Below are 22036 nucleotides of genomic sequence, written 5' to 3' on the forward strand. Positions count from 1 at the left end.
GGCGGGGCGGCGGCCGCCATCTTGGCCGTGGGGTACGCTGCCGGCGTCGAGCGTTCCGGGACGGGGAGCTCTCGCTTGGAGGGCGGTGGGCCCTTGGCGGCTCCGCTACGATGGGTAAGGGCGGAACAGCGCTAAGAGCCGGCGGGCAGGGGCAGGAGAGGCTGCACCGCTTGCGGGGCGGGGCGGCGTGGCGTGGCGTGGTGTTGCGTGGCGGTGGCATGCCCGGTGCAGCCGGGCTCCACGGCGGAGGCCGGTCTCTTTCTGGCTCTGGCTGGGCATTGCCCGCACGGCAGCTCGGCCGGGACTGGGACGGGGTCGTCACGCGCTGTTCTCCGCTTGTTTAAGTCAAGAGGGCTCTGCCGTCATCCCGCTTCCCCGCCCTGCTGCTGATGGAGGGGACTTTCCCACCCCTTCTGGGGACGCGGGTGAAGAGACTCGCTACTCGCTGTGTGTGGCCGAGGTGTGTGTGGGGGGGTGTCCGTCCCCTCGGACTGACAGGTCAGCCCTGGTGGTCTCGGACTGGTCAGTCCTGGCGATCTGGGCCGGTGCGAAGCCCGTGGGCAGCGTCCGACCGGGGAGGGGGTGGCGGTGCAGCGAGGCGCGGTGTTCCGGCAGCCTTGTGGAGGCAGGAGGGGAAAAAAAAAGTAGCATGATAGGTCTTAGTCTAGGCACAGCAGGTGGGCGAGATGCAGGATATGGTGGGTGGAGGAATTTGGTGATAAAACGGGTGTAGTTTTGCAGCACAGAAGTGCAGGTTCTCTTGAATCTGGATGTCGAAGGTATGAAACCAGGGGCTGCCAGTCTTCTTGCCCTTATGATGCCTATACCAAAACCCCGGGGGGGAGGAAAGAAGCTATAAATTCTTAAGTTTTTCTTTTTGAAAACAGTTTTTATGAGACCTTCCTTCCCGCTGACCTTCTGTAACCTTTTTAGAGCTGGTTACTGTGTTTCTTTGAATGTACACTTTGCTTGGCCTGACAGTTTTATCGGCACAACTGAATTAGCAAGGTGTGAATGATTGAGAAAGGGATTGTGTTCTAGGACTAGTTAAGCCCAGTAGCATTGTTGGAAAAGTTATCTTTTTAAATTATACCTCAAAGTTATGTGTCTGTTGCTAGAAATTTGCTTTAGACAGTGGCACACTTAGCATTGTGGTCCAGAGATGGCAGTAGTTTACTTAGGTTCTTGTGAAGCAAATATGTTTGGTGAAACAGGCAGCTGAGTCTTTGGGGTATCTAGTTGATGTCAGCCTAAGTCTGCAGTCTGTTTTCCTCTCGTAGCTTGTGTTTATTGCTCAGCAGTCCTTGGTGCTGCTGATATTAAAAAGACCCCAGACCAAACAAACAAAAAACCCAGAACTGAAAACAAATTATATCAGCGTGGAAGTTGATGGAGAATGTGAGAGTATGCCTATCTGGGTGCTACTGACCCTTAAAATATTTTTCTGTGTACAGTTTAGAAGGAAATGTAGCATAACCTTTAGATGCTGTTGTGTTTACAAGGTAGCAAAAGTAAAGAAACAATGCCATAAGATATTAAATGAAGCAATAATTACTGTAGGTTTTCTTCTTGGTTTTGTCCTTATCAGTAATACATTTAATGTCGTCTTTATGAGAGGAGAAATGCAAATTTCTTTACTTGCTGACAGAATAAAAATTTAGTAACGTAATATCTTTGCTTTTTGTTTTGCAGTTTGCTTTTAAGACCCATAATATCTTTTTACAGTAGCTTATGCCCTTTAATGATGTATCTGGTCCTTGAGATGAACTGTACTTTAATCTGCAGTTTAGAAATGCCTATCTAGGTAAAGATTTTTCTGTGATTTCTACCTTAAAGATTTTTGTTGATGAACTGAGTATTGCAAGCAGATGCAGTAATATATAGCTGCTGCTCTTGTAGTACAAGAGATGGCAGGTTTGTCTTGCGCGGTTTGGCCTTTTGGAGTAATTTTTCTTTTTTTTTTTAATAGACAACATGGCAAGCCCAGGTAAAGATAACTTCAGAATGAAAAGCTACAAGAATAATGCACATAATCCCCAAGAAATGCGCAGGCGAAGAGAGGAGGAAGGAATCCAGCTTCGGAAACAGAAAAGAGAGGAGCAGGTAAGTATCTTGATGAGCTGTTAGTTGTTCAGTGCTTGTGAAGCTGTATTCAGATATGTGAAAGGACTTGAGCAGACTCATCCCGTGGAGTAGAATCCAGAGCTCCAAGTTGAATCTCTGTTTTCTTTGCAGTCTTGGGAAGCACCAGGCACATCTCAATAGCATCATAAAATAGTGAACAGAAGCCCTTTTAAGTCACTAGGACACACAGAGGAGAGACCTGTGACTTTAATCCTTAGTCTAGGTTTACACATGTGAGACTGGACTGAAAGAATACTCTTGTTTCCAGTAAGGATTTGAAACCTTGCATTCTCTTCCAGAGTGTGGGTCAAAGTTTTGCTGTTTGAAGGAGGAGGATTATTTTCATCTTTGATAACATACTGCAAATTGCCCAAGAGCTCTTCTACAGTAACTTAATAAAGTGGCTACCAGTTAATGTCCCTGAATTTTTATATAAACATTTGCAGTTGTCCTCACTTAGTGATCAGACTGTGTGGAACACTGTATAATTTAATAGTCTGTAGTAGTTCCTGATCCCGAAATGTTTAGTAGATTCTTGCCAGGAAGGTAAGGAATGTAGTATGTTTTTCTGGTTGGTCTAAAGTAGCTGAAATTGTCTCCCAAGACCTAAAGCGTGTCCCAGGCACTTATCTACAGTCTACTCTGAGGTAGGAATGCTTACACATCTAGTGGGAAAGTGGTGCTACTGCATGGAAAAAGAATTTAAGTTATTTGGGCCAGAAAAGTAAGAGTCAGAAGTGGTGTGATACTGGAGCATTTACCTGTGAATGGATAATAGTTCCTGCTGAAAGTTTTGTTTGTGTATTTTGTACTACACACTCTCTAGATAAATTAGGAAAATAATGTGTGTTTCCTCTCCTATGCTGACTGTTGTAACAATGAGACTACTGTTATGGTCTCCTTGATCCTAGTTTGTTGGACTGGTGTTTTGAAGCTCTTCCTGAAGTGGGGAGAACAAGTTTATGGAGGGAGATGAGACTGCTTTGGTTCAAGAAGAAATTATGAGTGGTAAATAGACCAAACAATAACAGTTTATACATCAAGAGCTTCTGCATCCTTGTTAAGTGCTAGAAAGAATGTCTTCTCTTCCAGAAGAGGAATGTTGTTTCTTCTTCCTTTGTGGGTTTAAATGGAGTTAAACCTTATTTACATTCAGATTCTGCAGTTGTTTTGTGTCCAGGATTATGCCCAATCAGAAGTGTGTTGAACAAGGGAGAGAATGCCTTGGTTTAGGTTCGTGTTTGAAATAGAGCTAGATGTAAACATGGAGTTGTTTCTGCAGTTTTGGAGATGTACAGCATCTCTGCATTTTTTGATGCAGAGAATGTTTAATGTTACATAGTTTAAAAGTTCACCTTTGAAGCTATGCTATTTTTCTCCAGCTATATTAAAATAATGTTTCTAGTTTAATGTTTCTGCAACTGTGTGTGAAGTGCAGTTGAGGGGAGGAATGCTGTGTGCTGAAATAGAAACATTGGCTATGCGTTGATGATTTTAGCCTATAAACTAAAAAGGGAGAAAGTAGCTTCTAGAGTAGTTTCCTGCTTAAAAATGAATGCTAATTATAAGGGATAAAAGAATCAAAGTAAAAAGATCTGTATCATCTTTTTCTTGCATGTGGAAAAAATTATGGATCTTTGATAACTAATAAGAACTTCAGTTTTTAAATGTCTATCTGAAGTGTTCCTGTGCAGTTTGTCAAGATACAGATATAGTAGTGTTTTTCTCCTTTATGCTATTTAAACTTCTGTGTAGGATTCCCTTTGCATGGATGAGTAGGAAGGTGAATAGTTAGAATTCTTTGACTGGTATTGGTGAAAGCATTTCTTCAGGTGTATGTCACCTTACCACTCTGTGGTAAGTTCTAACGTCTCCCAAAAATTTTTCCTTCGTTTAGCTGTTTAAACGCCGAAATGTTTCTCTGCCGGGAAACGAAGAATCTATGGTAGAAAGTCCTATTCAGGATCCTGATGTCAGCTCTACTGTACCTATTCCAGAGGTAAATACTTTAGAGTGTGTTTGGAATGTTGTCTATTAATGTACATAGTACTAGACATAAGAAATCTTCCTTGCGTTTTTAGGAAGAAGTTATTACAGTAGATATGGTACAGATGATTTTTTCAGATGATCCTGATCAACAACTCACAGCAACTCAGAAATTCAGAAAATTGCTATCTAAAGGTAGGGAAATATTGGCTGATTTTTCTATTTACTTCTTTCTGTCTTATTATACTTCCAGTCAGTTAACCTTTAGTTATGTTTAACTTTAAAATAGAGCTTTCAGAAACTTCTAGTTCTGTTTATAGAGAAACTGTGCCAAATCTGTTCCGACCTAATGGCTAAATACAGAAAGCTTCATTATTCTAATGCTAAGTCCTTCAGACAAAATAACAAAAACAAGGATGTTTTGATTGAGGTGTCCAGGGCAGTAACTAGCTGCACACTAATGTGTGTAATTGTTGCAGTGATTCAGTTGCTGATTCTCATTCTGTAATCAAGGGGAGAAAAATTACATGGCTGCCAAAGAACACTTGCAACTTGTTTTTGTTGGGACTGTAAGACATGCTGGTCTCAATTTAAACTGGTATTTGTATAGCATGACAGGCAAAGGTGTGCTTGGTCATTTAAAATAGTATCTAATCATAATTGCTCTTCCACTGGCCTGAGCTATTGGTTGAAGGAACAGTGTTTTGTGTTACTAACATGTGAATGGATAGTAGTATGTGTTACCATTATTATACATAATAGGGTGTTTACTAAGTTGTAGCACTCTGTAGTGATGATCCTGCAGTCTTCTCAAGTCAAAAGAAGTAACTCCTTCATTTGAAAATAAAATGGTTGAATGAAATTATGATAAGAACTGCAGATCATATATGTTTCGTGTTGTACTGAAAAAGTAATTTATTTGGTATTTTTACACAGATAAGTTTGTTTTTATTCCCTAGAGCCTAATCCACCTATAGATGAAGTCATACAAAAACCAGGAGTAGTACAGAGATTTGTGAAGTTTCTAGAGAGGAGTGAGAATTACACTCTGCAAGTGAGTTTGGCTGGTAGTGATTGGGGGTTTGGAATGGGATTTAGAAACCTTGCAAAAGAGCTTTGGAAAGCGCATGTTGTTCTGGTGGGGTTTTTTAATAACCACATTTGATTATTTTTAACCACTAAAGCCATACATTTTAGTTATTGCTCCTAAAATTGTGACTTGACTCTTGTGAATTTCACAGTAGTCTTTAGAGTGATGTGTTCAGCTGCACAAATAGTTGGGTGTTGAAAACAGGTTGTATATTAAGCATCAGCACTGATGTTTTGCTTGTGTTGAATATTTTTTAGTACTTTTCAGGTGAAATCTTAGAAAATAATAAAAAATACAGAAAGCTGAAAGACTTTGAAATAGAAAATCTTTGCGAAATATCTAATTAGCGGTAGGAGTAACTAGTTGTGTCTACTTGCCCATGGGAATGGCAGTTAGGCCTTGTGAACATTCGTACCAGAAGAATTAACTTAATATAGAGTAAACAAAAGGGATTTTTACTAGTTAATAGTGATTTGAAGTCTTTCTTACAGTTAGTGCTGTAAGCCAAAACATAAAAATAATGGAGCTACTGAAGGTTCTTACTAAATAGAGATTTCGTCAATGCCAAGTATTTTACTGAATAGAAAGTACTCTAAAAGTAATTGTATTTCAGTGTCATAGGAAAAAATTTGGAAAATTAGCCTCTGTAGCTCTAATGTCAAACTGTATTTCATGAATTTAAATTTTACTGCTGAGTGTTTTAACATGGTCGTCTTTGTGCGCCTCAACAGTTCGAAGCAGCTTGGGCCTTGACAAACATAGCATCTGGAACTTTCTTACACACCAAAGTTGTAATTGAAACTGGAGCTGTTCCCATTTTTATTAAGTTGCTTAGTTCAGAACATGAAGATGTACAGGAGCAAGTAAGTGTTTTCTTGAGGGGTTTTATAATTCCTTAAAATTCCTTTATGAATGTCTTTTTTGGGGTCTGTGGGGTTAGAGAGGGTACTACCGGTTGATCTGTCTCTAGAAAGATAAAAATGTACTGTCAGTGTATTTTTTCCCTCATGGATTTTTTTCTATTCTGTAACGTTTGCTGTAGAAAGTATAGATTATCTGTAAAAGTTGATTTGCAAGCATGTATAAATTCACTTGAATGCTTTGCTTTTTAAGGCAGTGTGGGCTCTTGGGAACATTGCTGGTGATAATGCAGAATGCAGAGACTTTGTTTTGAACTGTGGAATATTACCACCCCTCTTGGAGTAAGTATTGTAAACTAATACTGTAACTATAGCATACATGTATAGATAACTGTCAAATTCAACTTAAAGTATACTTGAAAAGAATATAAGCTTTTTTCTAAATTGAGAATGCTGCTTTTTTTACAATATCGCTATGAATCTAGTGTTTTGGATTGTGCGAGATTCACGCATAGTTTTAATTAATTAGTCCATGACTGGAAGCTTTCCAATGTTTGCAAAAGGAGAGGAGTGTTATTTCACAGGTGTGAAATGTCTGTGTTGTGCAGAACTCTGTGTTGCCAGATTTCTGGATATATAGGCTGGAAGACATGATTTAATTCACACTTATGTGTTTCCAGCTGGCTGGGCAATAGGGTGGTTTCCCCACCTTTGTCTGGTAACTCCAAGCTCCAGTCTTCCTATTTATCCATTTGCTTGTTGAGATGAGCTGAGAGAGTAGTTGTTACATGAGCTGTGTTCCAGTAGAAGATTTCTCTTCATTAGGAGTATCATTCCAGCATTTACATAGGCTTACAATTGTATGGAAGGTAGCTTCATCACAGGGAAAAAAATTGCACAACACGAATTTTGTCCAGTTTATTACCTCTTAAAGTAATGAAATTGTAAACTAGCTTAAAATAGCAGAGAAGAGTGTGATTACCTTCATAAAGGGTTTAAAGGATTAACTGTTTTAGTCCTTTTGGTCCATATCTGGAAGTGAACCTGATTTTTCAGATATTCAGTCTTTCATGTTCTGTTTGGCAAAAACAGTAAAGTGTTAATTTTTTTAGAAGGTCTTTGAAGTTCTGTCTAACTTTCTTATGGAATTATTTTTATTATTATTAATTGCATTCTCTGAGTGAAACTATCAAATTTCATTCAAGGGAGGGCTGCATCTCCTAGCCCCTTCTAATCATCATCATCATCATCATCATCATCATCATCATCATCATGGCTAGGCTTCGCGGACAAAGATTTAGGAAGGCTCTATCCACATTCGTTACAAGCACACTGGTGGTGAGGCCAATACATGTCTAGTTGCAAAAGGCACAGCAGAAAGACTCCTTAGGTGGTATATTCTGCAAGACACGATTCTTTCTGCGTTGTCTTTACTCCTCGAGAGTGATCCTGTGTGCCCCTTCTAAAGACTCTCAGAAAAATTAGTTGAATGATTTTTCATATAAGCAATGGTTTACTTTATATGCTTATACTCTATATGCATATACAATGAGATGTCCCCACAAAAATCTGTTGAAATTCAGTTGATTTTAGGACTGTAAATGTAAGACTGCAGCCCGTAAGCTATGAAGAGAAATAAATTTAAACTAGTGCCCAGTAATAGGACTTCTCTTCCAGATTTGAGGTAGTGTTGGTAATAATAGACATGAAATTACTTAACTTTTTAATAAGAAATTACTATTTTTATTATTGTCTCTCTTTCACAGGCTGTTGACAAATTCGAATCGTCTTACAACAACTAGAAATGCAGTCTGGGCTCTCTCAAATCTTTGTAGAGGAAAGAACCCACCTCCAGACTTCAGTAAGGTATAATAAAGTAGTAATTTTGAGAAATCAGAAAGCTAAAGAATACTTATGTTTGTAATATTTTATAACAAACAGAATCTTTGAATCTGGATATAGACTCCATTTTATGTTTTTAATGTCCTCACACAGTTTTGTCCGTCTGTTGTATCTACTTTGACACCTATCAACAATAAAATCCCATCACCTAAAAACTTGAGACTATAGTTAGTCAAATGCAAATAGTCATTCACTAGTGTGAAATGATGGACAAATTATACATTCAGCACCAAACCCTTTGGGGCTGTATTTTCTCCAGAACTGTTTTAGAGGATATGAGTTATGATTGAAGCTTCTTTAATTTTTTTTTGTTTATTTTATGATTGTGAGTGCACGCTGCATGATTAAAGTTTTGAGTTTTCTGCTCTGTCAGATGCAGTTAAATCAGAGTATGACGACAGGAGTGATTTACCTGTATGCTCTCCTCTTTTTATCTCTTCTCACTAGTATGTGCTTATAAAGACAGGATCACTGTAGAGGATAGTAGGAGTTTTAGATTCTTATTTTCAATATGAAATTAATTCCTGGTAAGGTTAATGACATGAAAAAACTGAACGTTGGATATGCTGGTAAAAGAGAGGTTAATTAATCATTGATCTGGAACAAGTTTACCTCATGAGTTAGTAATGGTACTTAATAATTCTTGAACAGATAATAACAGAAAGGGGGGATTTCTGATGTCAGTTAATCAATTACCTCACAATTGCTCTGCCTAAGTTAAATTTTTTAGTAGTGTTTTGTTCTGGTAGAGAAAAACCAACAAGATTCCTTGTGGCTTTAACACAAAACTTCAGAGGAAAAGGATGCCCTGTAGGCAGCTGCTGATAAGAATAGGTCCTTTGCTTTTTGGCCTTTGCAATAGCACCAGTTGGACACGTAATGGAGGCTCAATTTGCATAAGCCATGAAGTTGTGCAAAGAATATGAAATTCCCAAGCTGTACAGCAGAAACCTGTCAGGTTCCAAATGGTGTTAAGATGGTCTAGTTTATTTGGCTTTGTGTTTATATTACTGGAGATAAGGGCAAAGGGTACAGCTGCAGGGAGAACCGAAATCAGACATTGCTTGTTTGATTGGTTTGGTGAGTGTTGGGTCCTCTGTGAACTACTCTAAGTTGGTTATTGCAAGTAACTGCCAGTAATCCTACAAAGACGGCAATAAAAAAACCTAATTTTATTTCTTTGGAATTCTGTTCTCTAAGTAATTAAAAAAAGCATTAGTAATTCCTGATCACCTGTTTACCTGTAAAAGCAGATGTGTTTTGTTTAAGCTGAGCAATTATATACTTAATATAATATCTGTAAATAAATAGGCTGTAAATCAGAATTGATCCAATTTGCCAGTTTGAACTGAATATCTAGTTCAATCAGAAAGTTTTCCACCTAGGTCCTGATTCATTAAAGAGCTCGTGTACTTTGGCAGTAAATAGTTTTGCACATTTATGCCTTTGTAGGGTGTTCTCTGAAACTTGAAAAATATGGAACACCTAATTTTATGCAATATTTTCTTTAACCTAGGTTGCTCCTTGTTTAAATGTTTTATCAAGATTGTTGTTCAGCAGTGACCCAGATGTGTTAGCAGATGCTTGCTGGGCCCTCTCCTACCTTTCAGATGGTCCCAATGATAAAATTCAAGCTGTTATTGATTCTGGAGTGTGTCGCAGATTGGTAGAGCTGCTTATGTAAGTATTCTCTTCACCAAATAGATCTCTTACTGTTAATATTAAAATTGAGTTCTGTTTTCTCACCTCAAGTCTTTATTTTTGTGAGAAGCAATGAACGTGAACTCAGCCCGAAACCTTTTAAGCTGCTTGCTAGGTTCCTTGGCTCCTGGGATTATTCCTGAGACTGACAGTGAAAAAAAGTTTTCTTCACAGTATTCCTTTGTATTCTTTAAAATTTAATGCAGGATTTCATATACGTATAGGAATAGAAGGGTGAAGACTGAAGACCAAACTTGAATTGGAAATTAATTTCTTATCTTATTTTTGTTTTAATGTCACTGTTGTATTTTCCTTTCTAGGAGATATAATTGCAATATAGACAGTTCTTGGACTCAACAAAGTCCAGAGGCAGGCTTGAGCCACTTCTGAACTGTTCCAATATATTTGGTGTATTGTTCATTATTTTCCTTGAAAGGAAGACTAAATCCCTGTGTTCACATGAGACTGCAGAGTGGGTCAGGGATAGTAGTTCCCAGCATTGACAGCTCAGCACAGTTCCCTGTGAAAAGCTCATTTGTATAGCTGTCAGAAGAGATGGGCTTCTCTTTCATAGAAGCTCCAGGACAAGTGGATAATTTCCTTCCCCCACACCTCAGGCAACTGAACAGGGACTTCATGTGTACTGGCTTCTAGGATTATTGACCTACAAAAGGGGGGAGTTCGCTTAACAAAGGGAGGCTATTAAGTTTTGGTATACACCAAATAACACCCCTTTTGTTTATGTGGATGTGGAATGATGTATGTTCCAGTCTTGTATTTAGTAACCCTTGAGCTTGGTGAAATGGATCTGCTGAGCTGATAGATTGCTCTAAGTTGTGTTGTTCCACAGAGGTGTCCTTTCTTTGAATCAGCAGTACAGTTGTGGGCTTGCAGTAGTCAAAGTTGGCTAAACAGAGGGGAGGTGTAATAAGTAATGCAGTATTTTCTATAACTAAAAATTTAGCACCTGAAGGAAACCGTAGTTTACTGAAAATGCAAAATTATATTTTAACACTTGGTAATATTAAGTAATTTAATATTTGTCTCCAGGCATAATGATTACAAGGTGGTATCCCCTGCATTAAGAGCAGTTGGAAATATTGTTACTGGGGATGATATCCAAACACAGGTAAGATTAGTTGATTAGAAAAAATTATTTGGCAAGACAGAATTTTGTAAAAATTGTGACAAAATACATGTCCAGTACAGGTATCTGCATATGTCACTGAAAGAGGCTCTGTAGAAATCTATCGTTAATTTGACAATTTAGGCTGCTATTTTAAACATTAAATTAATGCGAGAATGAACTTTTTTTTTTACAGCATTGTAGATAGTGGATTGCTTTGTTCCTGTATGGAACTGTTACTTCCCATTTTTTTTTCCCCTCTTTACTGGGGGTTCAGGTAGTTATTATGGTTCCCCTTTTTCAGTCTTTAAAGGCAGTCAGAGTTTTCACTTGTAAGCAATTGTGATACACGATTTGTCTATGTATTTGTATGCAGTAGTCTTACTGATGTAATTTGTTCTAAAGATTTATTTTTTTTAATTTTAGGCAAAGTAATTGAGTTTGCATCAAGGCAGAAAATATCAAGTCAGGTCGTGCTTTAAAAAGAATGGTGTCCAAGATGCTGACAGAATTAGTGTAAAAGCAAAATAAGGAAAAAAGTTAATTACATAAGTTGTGAGCAAAATCCTCTCTTCTAGAGTTAAGAAATTACACAGAAAACCTTTGTCTCTCAAAAAGAAAAAACCACCAACAAATAACTACAAATTACTAGTACACTTCTCAGTTATTTTGAGTTACTCATATTTTAGCCTTAAGCAGCCTTATTAAGTCTTTTGGTCTGAACTTAACAGAAAGCAGATTCTTTGAAATTGCTGGATTGTCAGTTCACACAGTTGAGCATTGAACACATAAATTTTGCAGGATGTTGTCTATCATACTTCGTGTAATATAAACATGTTGCAAAATCTTTTGAAGTCATCCCTAAAATACTCTTTTTTTTAATATATATGTATATTGTGCAACCCAATTTTCAATTCTCAAATTATTTTAGGTGATTCTAAACTGCTCTGCATTACCCTGTCTCTTACACTTGCTTAGTAGTCCCAAGGAATCCATCAGAAAAGAAGCATGCTGGACCGTTTCTAATATAACTGCAGGAAACAGAGCTCAGATTCAGGTAAAGCATGCGAATGTGTTGGTTGGTTTTGTTTGCATTTTACTACTTCCCCTGTTTTCCTTCACGAGGACAGTTATGTAGATACTGCATTGACTCCGCATTATTTTAGTTGTGTCTATAATTTTACCTAACTTAAATATTTTCTTCTAAATTTTGAAATACTGTTTTAAAGAAAAATAGCTGTCATGATTTGTACTAGGTGAAGCCGATAAATTTCTCTCAAAGGGATTTGACTTATGCTTATAGAACAAATGAAAGGATACTTCTCTTAGATCTGATACGAAGAGTTATATTTTTCCTTGTGGGAGCATCATCTACTGCTACATTCTCTATAATTTTATTCTGCATTGTAATATATGTATTAAAGTAATAAGAAACATTTTTAAAAAGTTGAAACAAAACGTCTCATAAATTTGTCCAGTGAAAAGTGGACTGATTTGGAATGTTGATCTTTTTTTTTTTTATAAAAAAATCTGTGTAATTTTATCAGTGCTGAGTTGTATTTTCCTGGAAATTACTAAAATCCTGACTATTGTTCCAGGTGTCTGGAGCTACCTAAAAAAAGGTTCTAATGGATACAAATGAGAATTCTGGATCAGGGGACATATTTCAATATGATTTTTTTTTCTCTTCTACATCAATCAGAGATGAAAGTGTTACTTCTTGATGTAACTTAAAATATGTAATGAAGTCTCCGATTACAGAGAAGTCTCTCTCTATGGAGACCTCAAAACTAAAATGAAAGTTTGTTCCAAGGCTTGATCTTCAGTTCAAAAACCGAGGATGTGTTTTATGATTTTTAAATGAGCCAATCCAGTAAGCAGTGTCCTGTCCAGCAGAAACAGAGAAATGGAAAAAGAACATATTGTGATGGCTGCTGCAGTGCAATGTCAGAATAGTTCTGAATTTCAGTTTAGCATTTCTAGTTTGTATGGCACCTTCTAACAAAATATTCTTTGCTTTTATATCAGCAGCCATCACTAACTCTTGTACTTAAGGTTATTAGTGTTTTGAAATCTCTATTAATTATCATAAAATACTGCAATTTCGTCTCTTAGGCTGTTATAGATGCAAATATTTTTCCAATACTGATTGAAATTCTTCAAAAAGCTGAATTTCGCACCAGAAAAGAAGCAGCGTGGGCCATAACTAATGCAACATCAGGAGGAACCCCTGAACAGATCAGGTAAGTTTGTGCATGTTACTATTTTCTCTGCCTCAGTATCTTCTCTAGGGCATTTAGATTTCTGGATTTGAATCTTGACAGTCATAGCAAGAAAACCATAGCCTCAATTCTTGAAGCTGTGCAGGGACTAAACATAGAAATTCAGAAAAATGAGAGAAATACATGCAGCAGACTTAATAAATTGACCAATACTGCTTTGTGTCAGTGGTATTACACCTAAGGCTTTCACAGGGTTATCTTCCAGAGCTGATATTACATTGCCAAACACAACTGGAACAGTTGATGAACAGTTTCAGTGTTTGGAAATGGAAAACTTTGGATGGGTCATTTAGAAAACTTGTGCAGTGGAATTGTGTATTTGTGGAGAGACTTCAGGAATTTTAATGGCTTCTTCATGTATTTTAAACTCACTATAAGTATTATTTTAAAGCAGATATCTAAACTCCTTTTTCAGAACTGAGTTTGGTTAAAATTTTACTGTCAGTAGGTATTATATGCTGCAAAAATAGGACTTGAATTGCCAGAATAAAATACTCTCTGGTTTCTCTGAATACTGTCAGCATAATCATCACTTATAAATCAACTTATCCATTACTGATTCAAAATTACTGTATTATTTGGAAACCAGAACTGAAAGTGGTGTGATAACTCTTCCAGCGTATTTGGGAGATCTGTTGCAATAAGTGCATGTTCATTTGTTTAAAATGTAAATAAACCACTAAGTGTTATCAGAGGTAAGGAAAGTGTGTTGGTATTTTTTGTTTATTTTTTAATTTGATCACTTCTATAATCTTAATATTTAGCATTTAAAAAATTTTAATTCAGGATCTTCAAACATTTACTGTTCTACACATAGTAAATGTGCATGAAATACCATAACAATAGTTTCTCATCAAAAATAGTTGTATTATCAGTGTCGTGAGTTTTTAGCCCTTCTAATGTCCTCAAGGTACTACTGTCTAACTGCAGGAAATTTAAAACTACTAAATAAACTATATTTAGGCAAACATTGCTGTCTTCATTTTACTTACACACTGGAAACAGGGACACAAGTTATGACTTCCTGAAATTTATACACAATTTTGTTCAAAATTGGAAAAGGGAATGAGATACTCAGAATCCCACTATTTTTTCTTTATAATTATGTCCTTCCCTTTATTGTAAGTGATGCTGAGATTTTCATGGATTTCTAGTGTGGACTGTGTTAGCACAGAGCACTGTCCAGTGTTCTTATGTGTATCTAAGATGTTTACTTGATATTTTTACTACTACAAAATTTTGACTGCCTGAGAAAAGAACTTTCAGCTAAAACTTTTATATTCAGTTAAACCCATCTGAAGATCATAAGTGAAAAGAAGTTGAAAAGGCTGCGGATTCCACACTCCAGTTAGGAATACACACATTAAATTTTCTTATTAAGATAAATTGTAATATTTATTCCATTTCAGGCTAAGTTTATCTTTGTGTTGTTGCATGTTTTAGAAATTTTTTTGTTTCAACCACTTTTTATAGCAAAAGTAAGTACCAATAGTAGTAGACTGGCATGTCAGAATAAACGTGCTGGATTATCAGTTCTTCTTTCCCTTTCCCTCTGTTTTTCTTCTGTTACAAAGGTATTTGGTAGCACTAGGTTGTACCAAGCCTCTTTGTGACCTCCTCACCGTGATGGATTCAAAAATAGTACAGGTGGCTTTAAATGGACTTGAAAACATTCTGCGTCTTGGAGAACAGGAGTCTAAACAAAATGGAATGGGCATTAATCCTTATTGTGCCCTTATAGAGGAAGCATATGGTAAGAAAATACTTCTTATAAAACTACATACCTGAACTTCTTTATTCCAGACTGTAAAAATAAAACCATTGTGAGTAATTTTGAAATTTGTAGGTAAGTTTATTACAAGAATTACTTCAAACATAAGCAGACATAAGATATCATAAATGAAGTAATGTAACATGGTGGGAAAAGTGGTTAAATACAGAAAACATCTGGGTGTTTTATCTGTGGTCAGTTTATGAAATGTCCCCCTAGAGAAACATCCTCAGAAGTATTTTAACACAGGTGTCCTAGTCTATTGGAGTCATTCTTTGCATAAGTTTGTCAGCCATTCCTAAATACAATTTTTATAACTTTAATACTGATGCCTTAAGGTCCTTTTAGTTTTTTTATTTTTCTAAGTTTTATAAGTTTTATAAGTAGTTATATAGCAGAAGTAGATTTTAAAAACAGCAACATGTATTCCTTTACCCTTACCCCTTACCCTAAGCATAGTAACTACACACATTCCCCAACCCTGTTACCCCATTCCATGCTCCCCATATCAGTTATCCCTTGAATTCCATTAGAAAATGTTTAGTCTCTTGTCAAGGTAGGCCTATTCTGTTTAGGCGTCAATACATAGTCCTGACTAGTACAGTTTCATTACCAACAGGGGTGCAAGATCAGGGTTTGTTTTACTGATTCCCAAAGTTGGATCACTTTTTAGCATAGTAAATATCAGTAACAGCAAAATCAACTTCAGACCATAAAACTGAGCAAGTTTTTCCTTGTGATAGTATTTTCTTCTTCTTCTTCTTATAAAAGTTACTGAATTGAACCATGTTTTAAAGGCAGACTATCAAAACTAATTTGTGGAATTCCAAGACTGGAGACTTTTGATTTAACAAAATCAGTGTTAAAATTGGCTTATAATGAAATTGGCATTATTTATGGAGAGTTATCTTTTTTGTAGCTCTGACCCAACAAAACTGGCAGACATTTGTATTTCAGAAACTGCTAGTAACAGTTCTAGTTGACCACATTGTATCTGATTAGATGGTACTGACTTTTCTGTAAAGCATTCTTTGAATCTGAATTGCCTGTTACAGAGTTTTATTTCTAAAATCAAGTGCATAGTTGAAGAACTTTGCAATTTAATGTTTAAGAGGAATAAGTACTGAATACTATATTGGAATTTGTTCTGTTCCAGATTTTGAGTCCATTCATAATTTCAACTGTTGAATATCTGTGTTCTCTTTTTTCCCTTACCACTTAGGCATAGGCTGCTGAAGCTGCAGAGTATAAGTTCAAGAAGGGAAAACAGTTTATTATATCACCCTCACTGCTTTAGCCTCTTAACTTAGGCCTTTATCTTGGCCTTAATCCAACTTAAGTGAAAACTGAATTATTTAAAATAGCTAACCAGCAATTTTGTATCAACCTAACTGACGGCCAAAGATTTAATTCAGCCAACAGAGGAGAGGTTACGTCCTCTAGCTTGCATATGATAAGCCTTTGGAAAGATAATATCTTCAAATCTCCCAGTTACATTTGAAAAAAGATACCAGACTGTGCCAGTGACGACTACATGATTGGAGATAGAATTTAGAGTTGGGGAAGACTGAAAGAGTAAAAGAAAAGAAACTGGCATATGAGAAATTGTTATAGCAAACAGTTTTATGCTATCTTAATTCTATGCAGATTCAATTTCTTTATAGGCGTGGCATGTTTCTATGGAGATACTACAGCCTGCTCCCCAGTTCAACCGATATGCGTTGAGCATAGTTTTAAAATTGATTTGGACAGCAGAAACTGAAGTAAAAATACATGGGTTAGGAAATTAACAATCAATGATACTGAATTAATTGAGGTGATTTGGGATTGCATTTTTTTATTTAAGAAGTACCATGCTGTAAGCTGTTTCTCTTTGAATTCATCATTCATTTAAGCTACTAGATTTTTGAAAATGTTTTATTTTGAATTTAGGACTTGATAAAATTGAATTTCTTCAGAGGCATGAAAACCAAGAGATCTACCAAAAGGCTTTCGAACTTATAGAACATTATTTTGGTGTTGAAGAAGAGGACTCTAGTATTGCACCTCAGGTGGATGAAAGTCAGCAGCAGTTTGTGTTTCAACAGCAGGAGGCTCCGATGGAGGGTTTCCAGCTCTAAACTACTGAAGTGAATACAAGCATAAAATTCAAACACTTGTACGGTTTGGGTTTTGGTTGTTTTTTTTTTTTTCTCAGAGGTCTTTTCTTCCTGGCCAAAGTTAGAGGAAAAGCTGAATATGTTTTGCAGAAATAGATGAAGACGCAGCTCATGCACTTTCATATATTGTGTTAGAGACAAGTGTTCTCTGTTTTGTATTTGTGTTTTTCATTATCTCCTATGTACAGAAAACAACTGTGAGTAATCATGTCTAAAAGCATTAAATGTGATTTAACAAGAACTGTTAAGCTAAGACTTGGTAGAATTTTAGGTAGTGGTTCTGAATTTTTCATATAGTCTCAAACTTCATATCAGCAATACAGTTACTGACAGTTGCATTTTTGGCAGTAAGCTTGACTTGCCCAGTCCCTATCAAATCTACCTCTTGTATTGAAGCAGAAACATTGCTTCAAAACCAAGGCATGAAATAAAGAAGAGCTTGTAAGAAGCTGAATTGGAATGTGAAAAATATTTATTTAAATTGTGAAACTTTTATGCATTACTTACTTTACAACACACTGTTGAAGTTTATTTATAAAATGTATTTAAAGACATAGATATACGTATATAATGCTAATTACCTGATATAATACTGAATATATGAAAAAGTTTTTTCTGAATTATGTGGGAAGAAGACTATTTCAGAAGTTTTCAAATTGGAATCAGCAGAGAGCTTGCTGGTCATTTGATGTTGGCTCTGTAATGAAAGCTGCTAAATGACATTACAAGTCAGCCACAACTGCAGTACTTTGCAGTGGAAGCAGTTGCTGTAGTTACCACAAGAATGCTGCAATTATGAATGACAGAGATGGTGATTTGCACAAGTCACCAAGCAGATGGTTTACAGCTGTCTTCTGTCAAAATGTGGTAACACCACTTTAGTTTGAGAAACATTGTTTGCCTTTCTAGTACAGTAGCTTCTTAAAAGTTTAGACAGTAGGTGTTGTTTTTTGACCAAATATGCTACCGCCACTTGAATTGTTCCTTAAGTTAACGAATTCAGTTTTCTTTTGCTAAGACAATAGAAATACTGCAGTGAAGAATGAATAGTGAATCACTCCTTTCCAATTGAAGGAAAAGTTTGTTGTACTGTAAATAGCATTAAGTATGTGGACACCGAAACTAACTAGAAGTTATTGTCATCTAAATATTTAGGCTCTACAATATACCATGTTTGCTGTTAAACACTAAAAGAAATAGAATTCTGATATTTTATGTTAACAGTTTTGAATACAGAAAAATGTATACTCTGCTTCAACTTGCATATAAGTAGTGTTTCTGGTGTATTAGTAGTATATATTGTTTGGAGAAATTAATACTTTGAGTTATCTCTGAAGTATTGCTATTTTTTGTTACCTGTAATTAATGTATTAACATCAAACTCCTGGGTTAAGTGAAATCCTTGACATATGAGAGCATTTCATGCTTCATAAAAAGCTGCAGTTTAAACTTCAAATCACTCACCCATGGCACTGTGCTTATCACTAAACAATATTTTAATGCACTGAAAAAATACAGGTTAAAGGTGGTATCATTTACAGTACCATTTTATATTTAGAATTTTTTTTACATGCAAGTTAAGATTCTAAGATGTTTCACTTTGCTGTTACAGCAATATATTCTATATTGTAATTGAATGTGGGACTTAAAGTGGATTTTCTAAGATTAATGGTCAGTTTTGACTAAGATGTAACTGGGAGGGAAGAAACCTCCCTTTGAAGTCTTTTTAGTGGAAGATAGAAGTATAAGAAGTGTATATAGGAGTGCTGTTACTTTATGAACTCTGAATAATGAGATATTTTAGCAAATGACACTTTAAACCTAGATTTGTACAGCATACAACAGTTTTGAGTAGTGTGATAATATTGAGTACAGCTGCCAAATTTTCGTATAATGTTAGGTGATTGTACTTATGCCCTTTTTACTCTCATAGTTTTAGGTTTTCATATACCAACCTTCCTTCATTCACATGCTCCCCCTTCATCCCCCATCTATCAAAGTACAGGGTAACAATCATGGAAATCTACCAAGATTAGTAGCAAATGCTGAATTTCAATATTGTTTTAATGTAAGAAAATTATTCAGGTAACAGGGTATTTCTTTGTTTCTAACAACCTTGTTTTGATCACAACCAGCTGTGCCTGCTTTTTATTTGAAGAACCCTGTAAAAAGCCTCTCTTATAAGCCTTTCTTATTTAAACCAAATCTGAGCTCTGAAAGTCTTGGTTGAAAGACTTGAAAATGAAGAAAAGAGGGGACATTTAAAGTATTCTATTTGTTTCGAAGAAATGTCTTCAGTTGTGTGAATATATTATTCTATATGTGTGAACAGTTAGTGACTGCACTTTACACATTTAGATAAACTGTATTTCATACCTCTGATACATTTAAATGGAACAGTTTAAAAGGGAACTAAAATCGGTGAACTTTGGATAATGAAAATCATTATTTAAACTCAACATTTGGTTTACCCTAAAATTGTTAAAAAATAATGCTGAAAATCCTTTAAAGGATAAATATACAGGATGGCCTCTCCTATCTTATCACTGGGTTTACTTCATACTTTGTTAAAAGCACATAAATGAACAATATAAAATCAGAGATTATGACTTAAAGTCAACTCTGTTTTACTCATTCGCAGGAAGGGGCATGATTGTGATGATGTTGCCTAAACAGATGAAACCGATATGGAGAGAAAAACCAAATAAAATTGTGATATGAAAGTGTCTTAAAGTTTGCTATCTAATACAGAATCTGAAGTCCCCCATCACTTACAAAGTCTATTTAAAAATAAAGGGTTTTGGCTTTATTAAAAGGGTACCATTTGTTCCGTTTAAATGTGAATACTAACTAGCTAATCTATGCAACTATGCAGAGCATAAGATTTTTTTATTAGTTCCCTTCTCTTGTTACACTGAATCATATCTAATTTTTTCATCATTGCACTTTTGTCCAAGGACTGGTTCATACAGCTTTTTAATTTTCTAGTATTTGCTTTGAACACTGTTGCTAGCAGCAATCAGAAAATAGTGATAACGTTGGCACAGAAATGTTAGCTGTAGAACAAGTTTGCAACTGGAAACTATTTATTGTTGGACTTGTCTTTAAGAAAATAGTAAAGATGCACTATTGTCTTTCCTCTGTGGTTAATTCTCGGTTGGTTTAAATTTATTAAATTGTACAACTGAAGATTTTTGTAATAAGTGTGAAAATAGATATGTGAACTTCAACTGTGACCTTAAGAGTTCTCTGAAATCTGGAATGAGAAATTTCAGCAACTTATGACACAATGTCTTCATATAATGTGTGGAAACTACATTACCTATATTAACTTCAGGTAGTAATAGTGCATCTTTAAATCCAGGCCAAAGGCCCATTACCGTAACAGAACACATATGAGTAGTATGCAATATTATGGAATGTTAAATCTCCAAATACCGTACAGAAACCAATAAAACCTATTTTACAGATGTTTATTGTATTTATTTAGTGGTTCAATAAGTGTGGCTTCTTAAACTAGGAAATGCAAATACTGTTTTGAATACAGCATTGATGCAAATGAGTTCAAACTGTCTGATTTGTGTGCTGAAAAACTAGGCACTGTCCCAGACAGAAAACTTTGTGGGTTTAAGTATTTTGTCATTATCTAACTAAAGATGCCTGATATTCTTACAAAACTACCTCATCTCCTTTAAAATGAATTACTGCTTTTAAGCATATGCAAAACATTCTAACTAACTTTAACTATATGCAACACGTACACCAAATATCTCCCTAATAAAAGAGACCCTCCCTTTCTTTTTGTGATGCTGTAACTGCCCTTATTGGCCCCAGTGTGTGCATACTATTGTCCATGTATGGGTGAAACTCGCTAATTGCTCTCAGCAACAGTTAATTTTGCTCCTGGAAGGGCATTTGGCATTTCATATGAAGTTACTTTGCTTTTGACTCCGCGGCTAGCGCAGCCTCCTTCCGCCACTTGGCCTTCTTTGCCAAGTTCCAGCTTGTTAAGGACTCATGACGTGCAGCAGCCTGTTGAAGTAAAACATCTGAAGAGTAGTGTGGTAGGAGTAACAATGCACCCACAGGAAAGCCACCCAACCTCAGGAATGGACAGCAACTACTTACATACTGGGAGCTGGCAGAGACCAGGTCAGCTAAAACTTGGGTAGCTGTAAGCTGCTGCTCCTGGTTTAGGTTAGTCTACTTTTCACAGAATTCCATAATTTGAAAGTATGCTACATGGCCATACTCACCTTTTTAGCTGAAGCAATCACTGCAAAGCAGGCAACAATTGAGAGTCCAATCATGATGTAACAAGCTTTCACTCGAGCTTTGTTTCTTGCCTTGTCTAGCATCTCTGGCCTGCAATTAATATTGTTGAATTGAATCATTACAAAGCAGTAAAGTATCTGTTCTTCAAAGCATCACATACATAAAATCACAACTGAAAAATAAAAGTATAATGACCTTCTGAAACAAGCATCTTCAGCTTGCTGTGGTTGGTTATGCACCACTCATTTTCTGACCCTAATCCATTTCCCATGGAAAAGCAACATGCAAAAGCTTTCGATACTGTGAGCAGGAAAGGTCTATGGCAGATTTTGGAACGCTTAGGTTGTCCCCCCAAGTTCCTCAAAATGATCATCTCGCTCCATGAGGATCAACATGGCCAAGTCAGATATGACAATGCATTTTCTGAGCCCTTTTTAATTAAGAATGGTGTGAAACAAGGCTGCGTTCTTGCACCAACCCTATTTACAATCTTTTTAGCATGATGCTCCAAAGGGCCATGGCAGACCTTGAGGATCAGGACAGTATCTACATTTGATATCGTACGGATGGAAGCCTATTCAATCTAAGGCAACTGAAGGCCCACACTAAGACCTTAAACCATCTTATCCAGGAGCTGCTTTATGCTGATGACACCGCCCTTCTCACCCACACAGAAGCAGCTCTGCAGCGTTTAACATCCTGCTTTGCAGAGGCTGCTGAGCTCTTTGGGCTGGAAGTCAGTTTAAAGAAGACAGAAGTT

General features: G+C 36.4%; 2 protein-coding genes across 2 annotated transcripts in view; one reads left to right on the forward strand and one right to left on the reverse strand.

Moving 5' to 3' along the window:
• The first annotated feature begins 1 nt into the window (after nucleotide 1).
• KPNA5 (karyopherin subunit alpha 5) lies at nucleotides 2–20471 on the forward strand. Its single transcript, XM_017828927.1, has 14 exons — nucleotides 2–114; nucleotides 1970–2103; nucleotides 4022–4123; nucleotides 4206–4305; nucleotides 5070–5164; nucleotides 5932–6063; nucleotides 6314–6402; nucleotides 7827–7926; nucleotides 9479–9642; nucleotides 10714–10792; nucleotides 11721–11846; nucleotides 12905–13032; nucleotides 14646–14824; nucleotides 16775–20471. Exons 1-14 carry the CDS (start codon nucleotides 111–113, stop codon nucleotides 16960–16962), a joined length of 1620 nt encoding a protein of 539 aa, XP_017684416.1. The 5' UTR covers nucleotides 2–110; the 3' UTR covers nucleotides 16963–20471.
• A 335-nt stretch (nucleotides 20472–20806) lies between these two features.
• FAM162B (family with sequence similarity 162 member B) overlaps nucleotides 20807–22036 on the reverse strand; it is a 4741-nt gene continuing 3511 nt past the window's right edge. Inside the window, exons 3-4 of the mRNA XM_017827372.1 lie at nucleotides 21258–21366; nucleotides 20807–21033 (exon numbers count right to left, since the gene is read on the reverse strand). Of these exons, the coding sequence (XP_017682861.1) occupies nucleotides 20935–21033; nucleotides 21258–21366 (208 nt within the window). The 3' untranslated portion in view covers nucleotides 20807–20934. The remainder of the gene's footprint in view (nucleotides 21034–21257; nucleotides 21367–22036) is intronic.

Source organism: Lepidothrix coronata, unplaced genomic scaffold (assembly GCF_001604755.1).
Source record: "Lepidothrix coronata isolate B3197 unplaced genomic scaffold, Lepidothrix_coronata-1.0 Scaffold5, whole genome shotgun sequence".
NCBI classification, from domain to species: domain Eukaryota; kingdom Metazoa; phylum Chordata; class Aves; order Passeriformes; family Pipridae; genus Lepidothrix; species Lepidothrix coronata.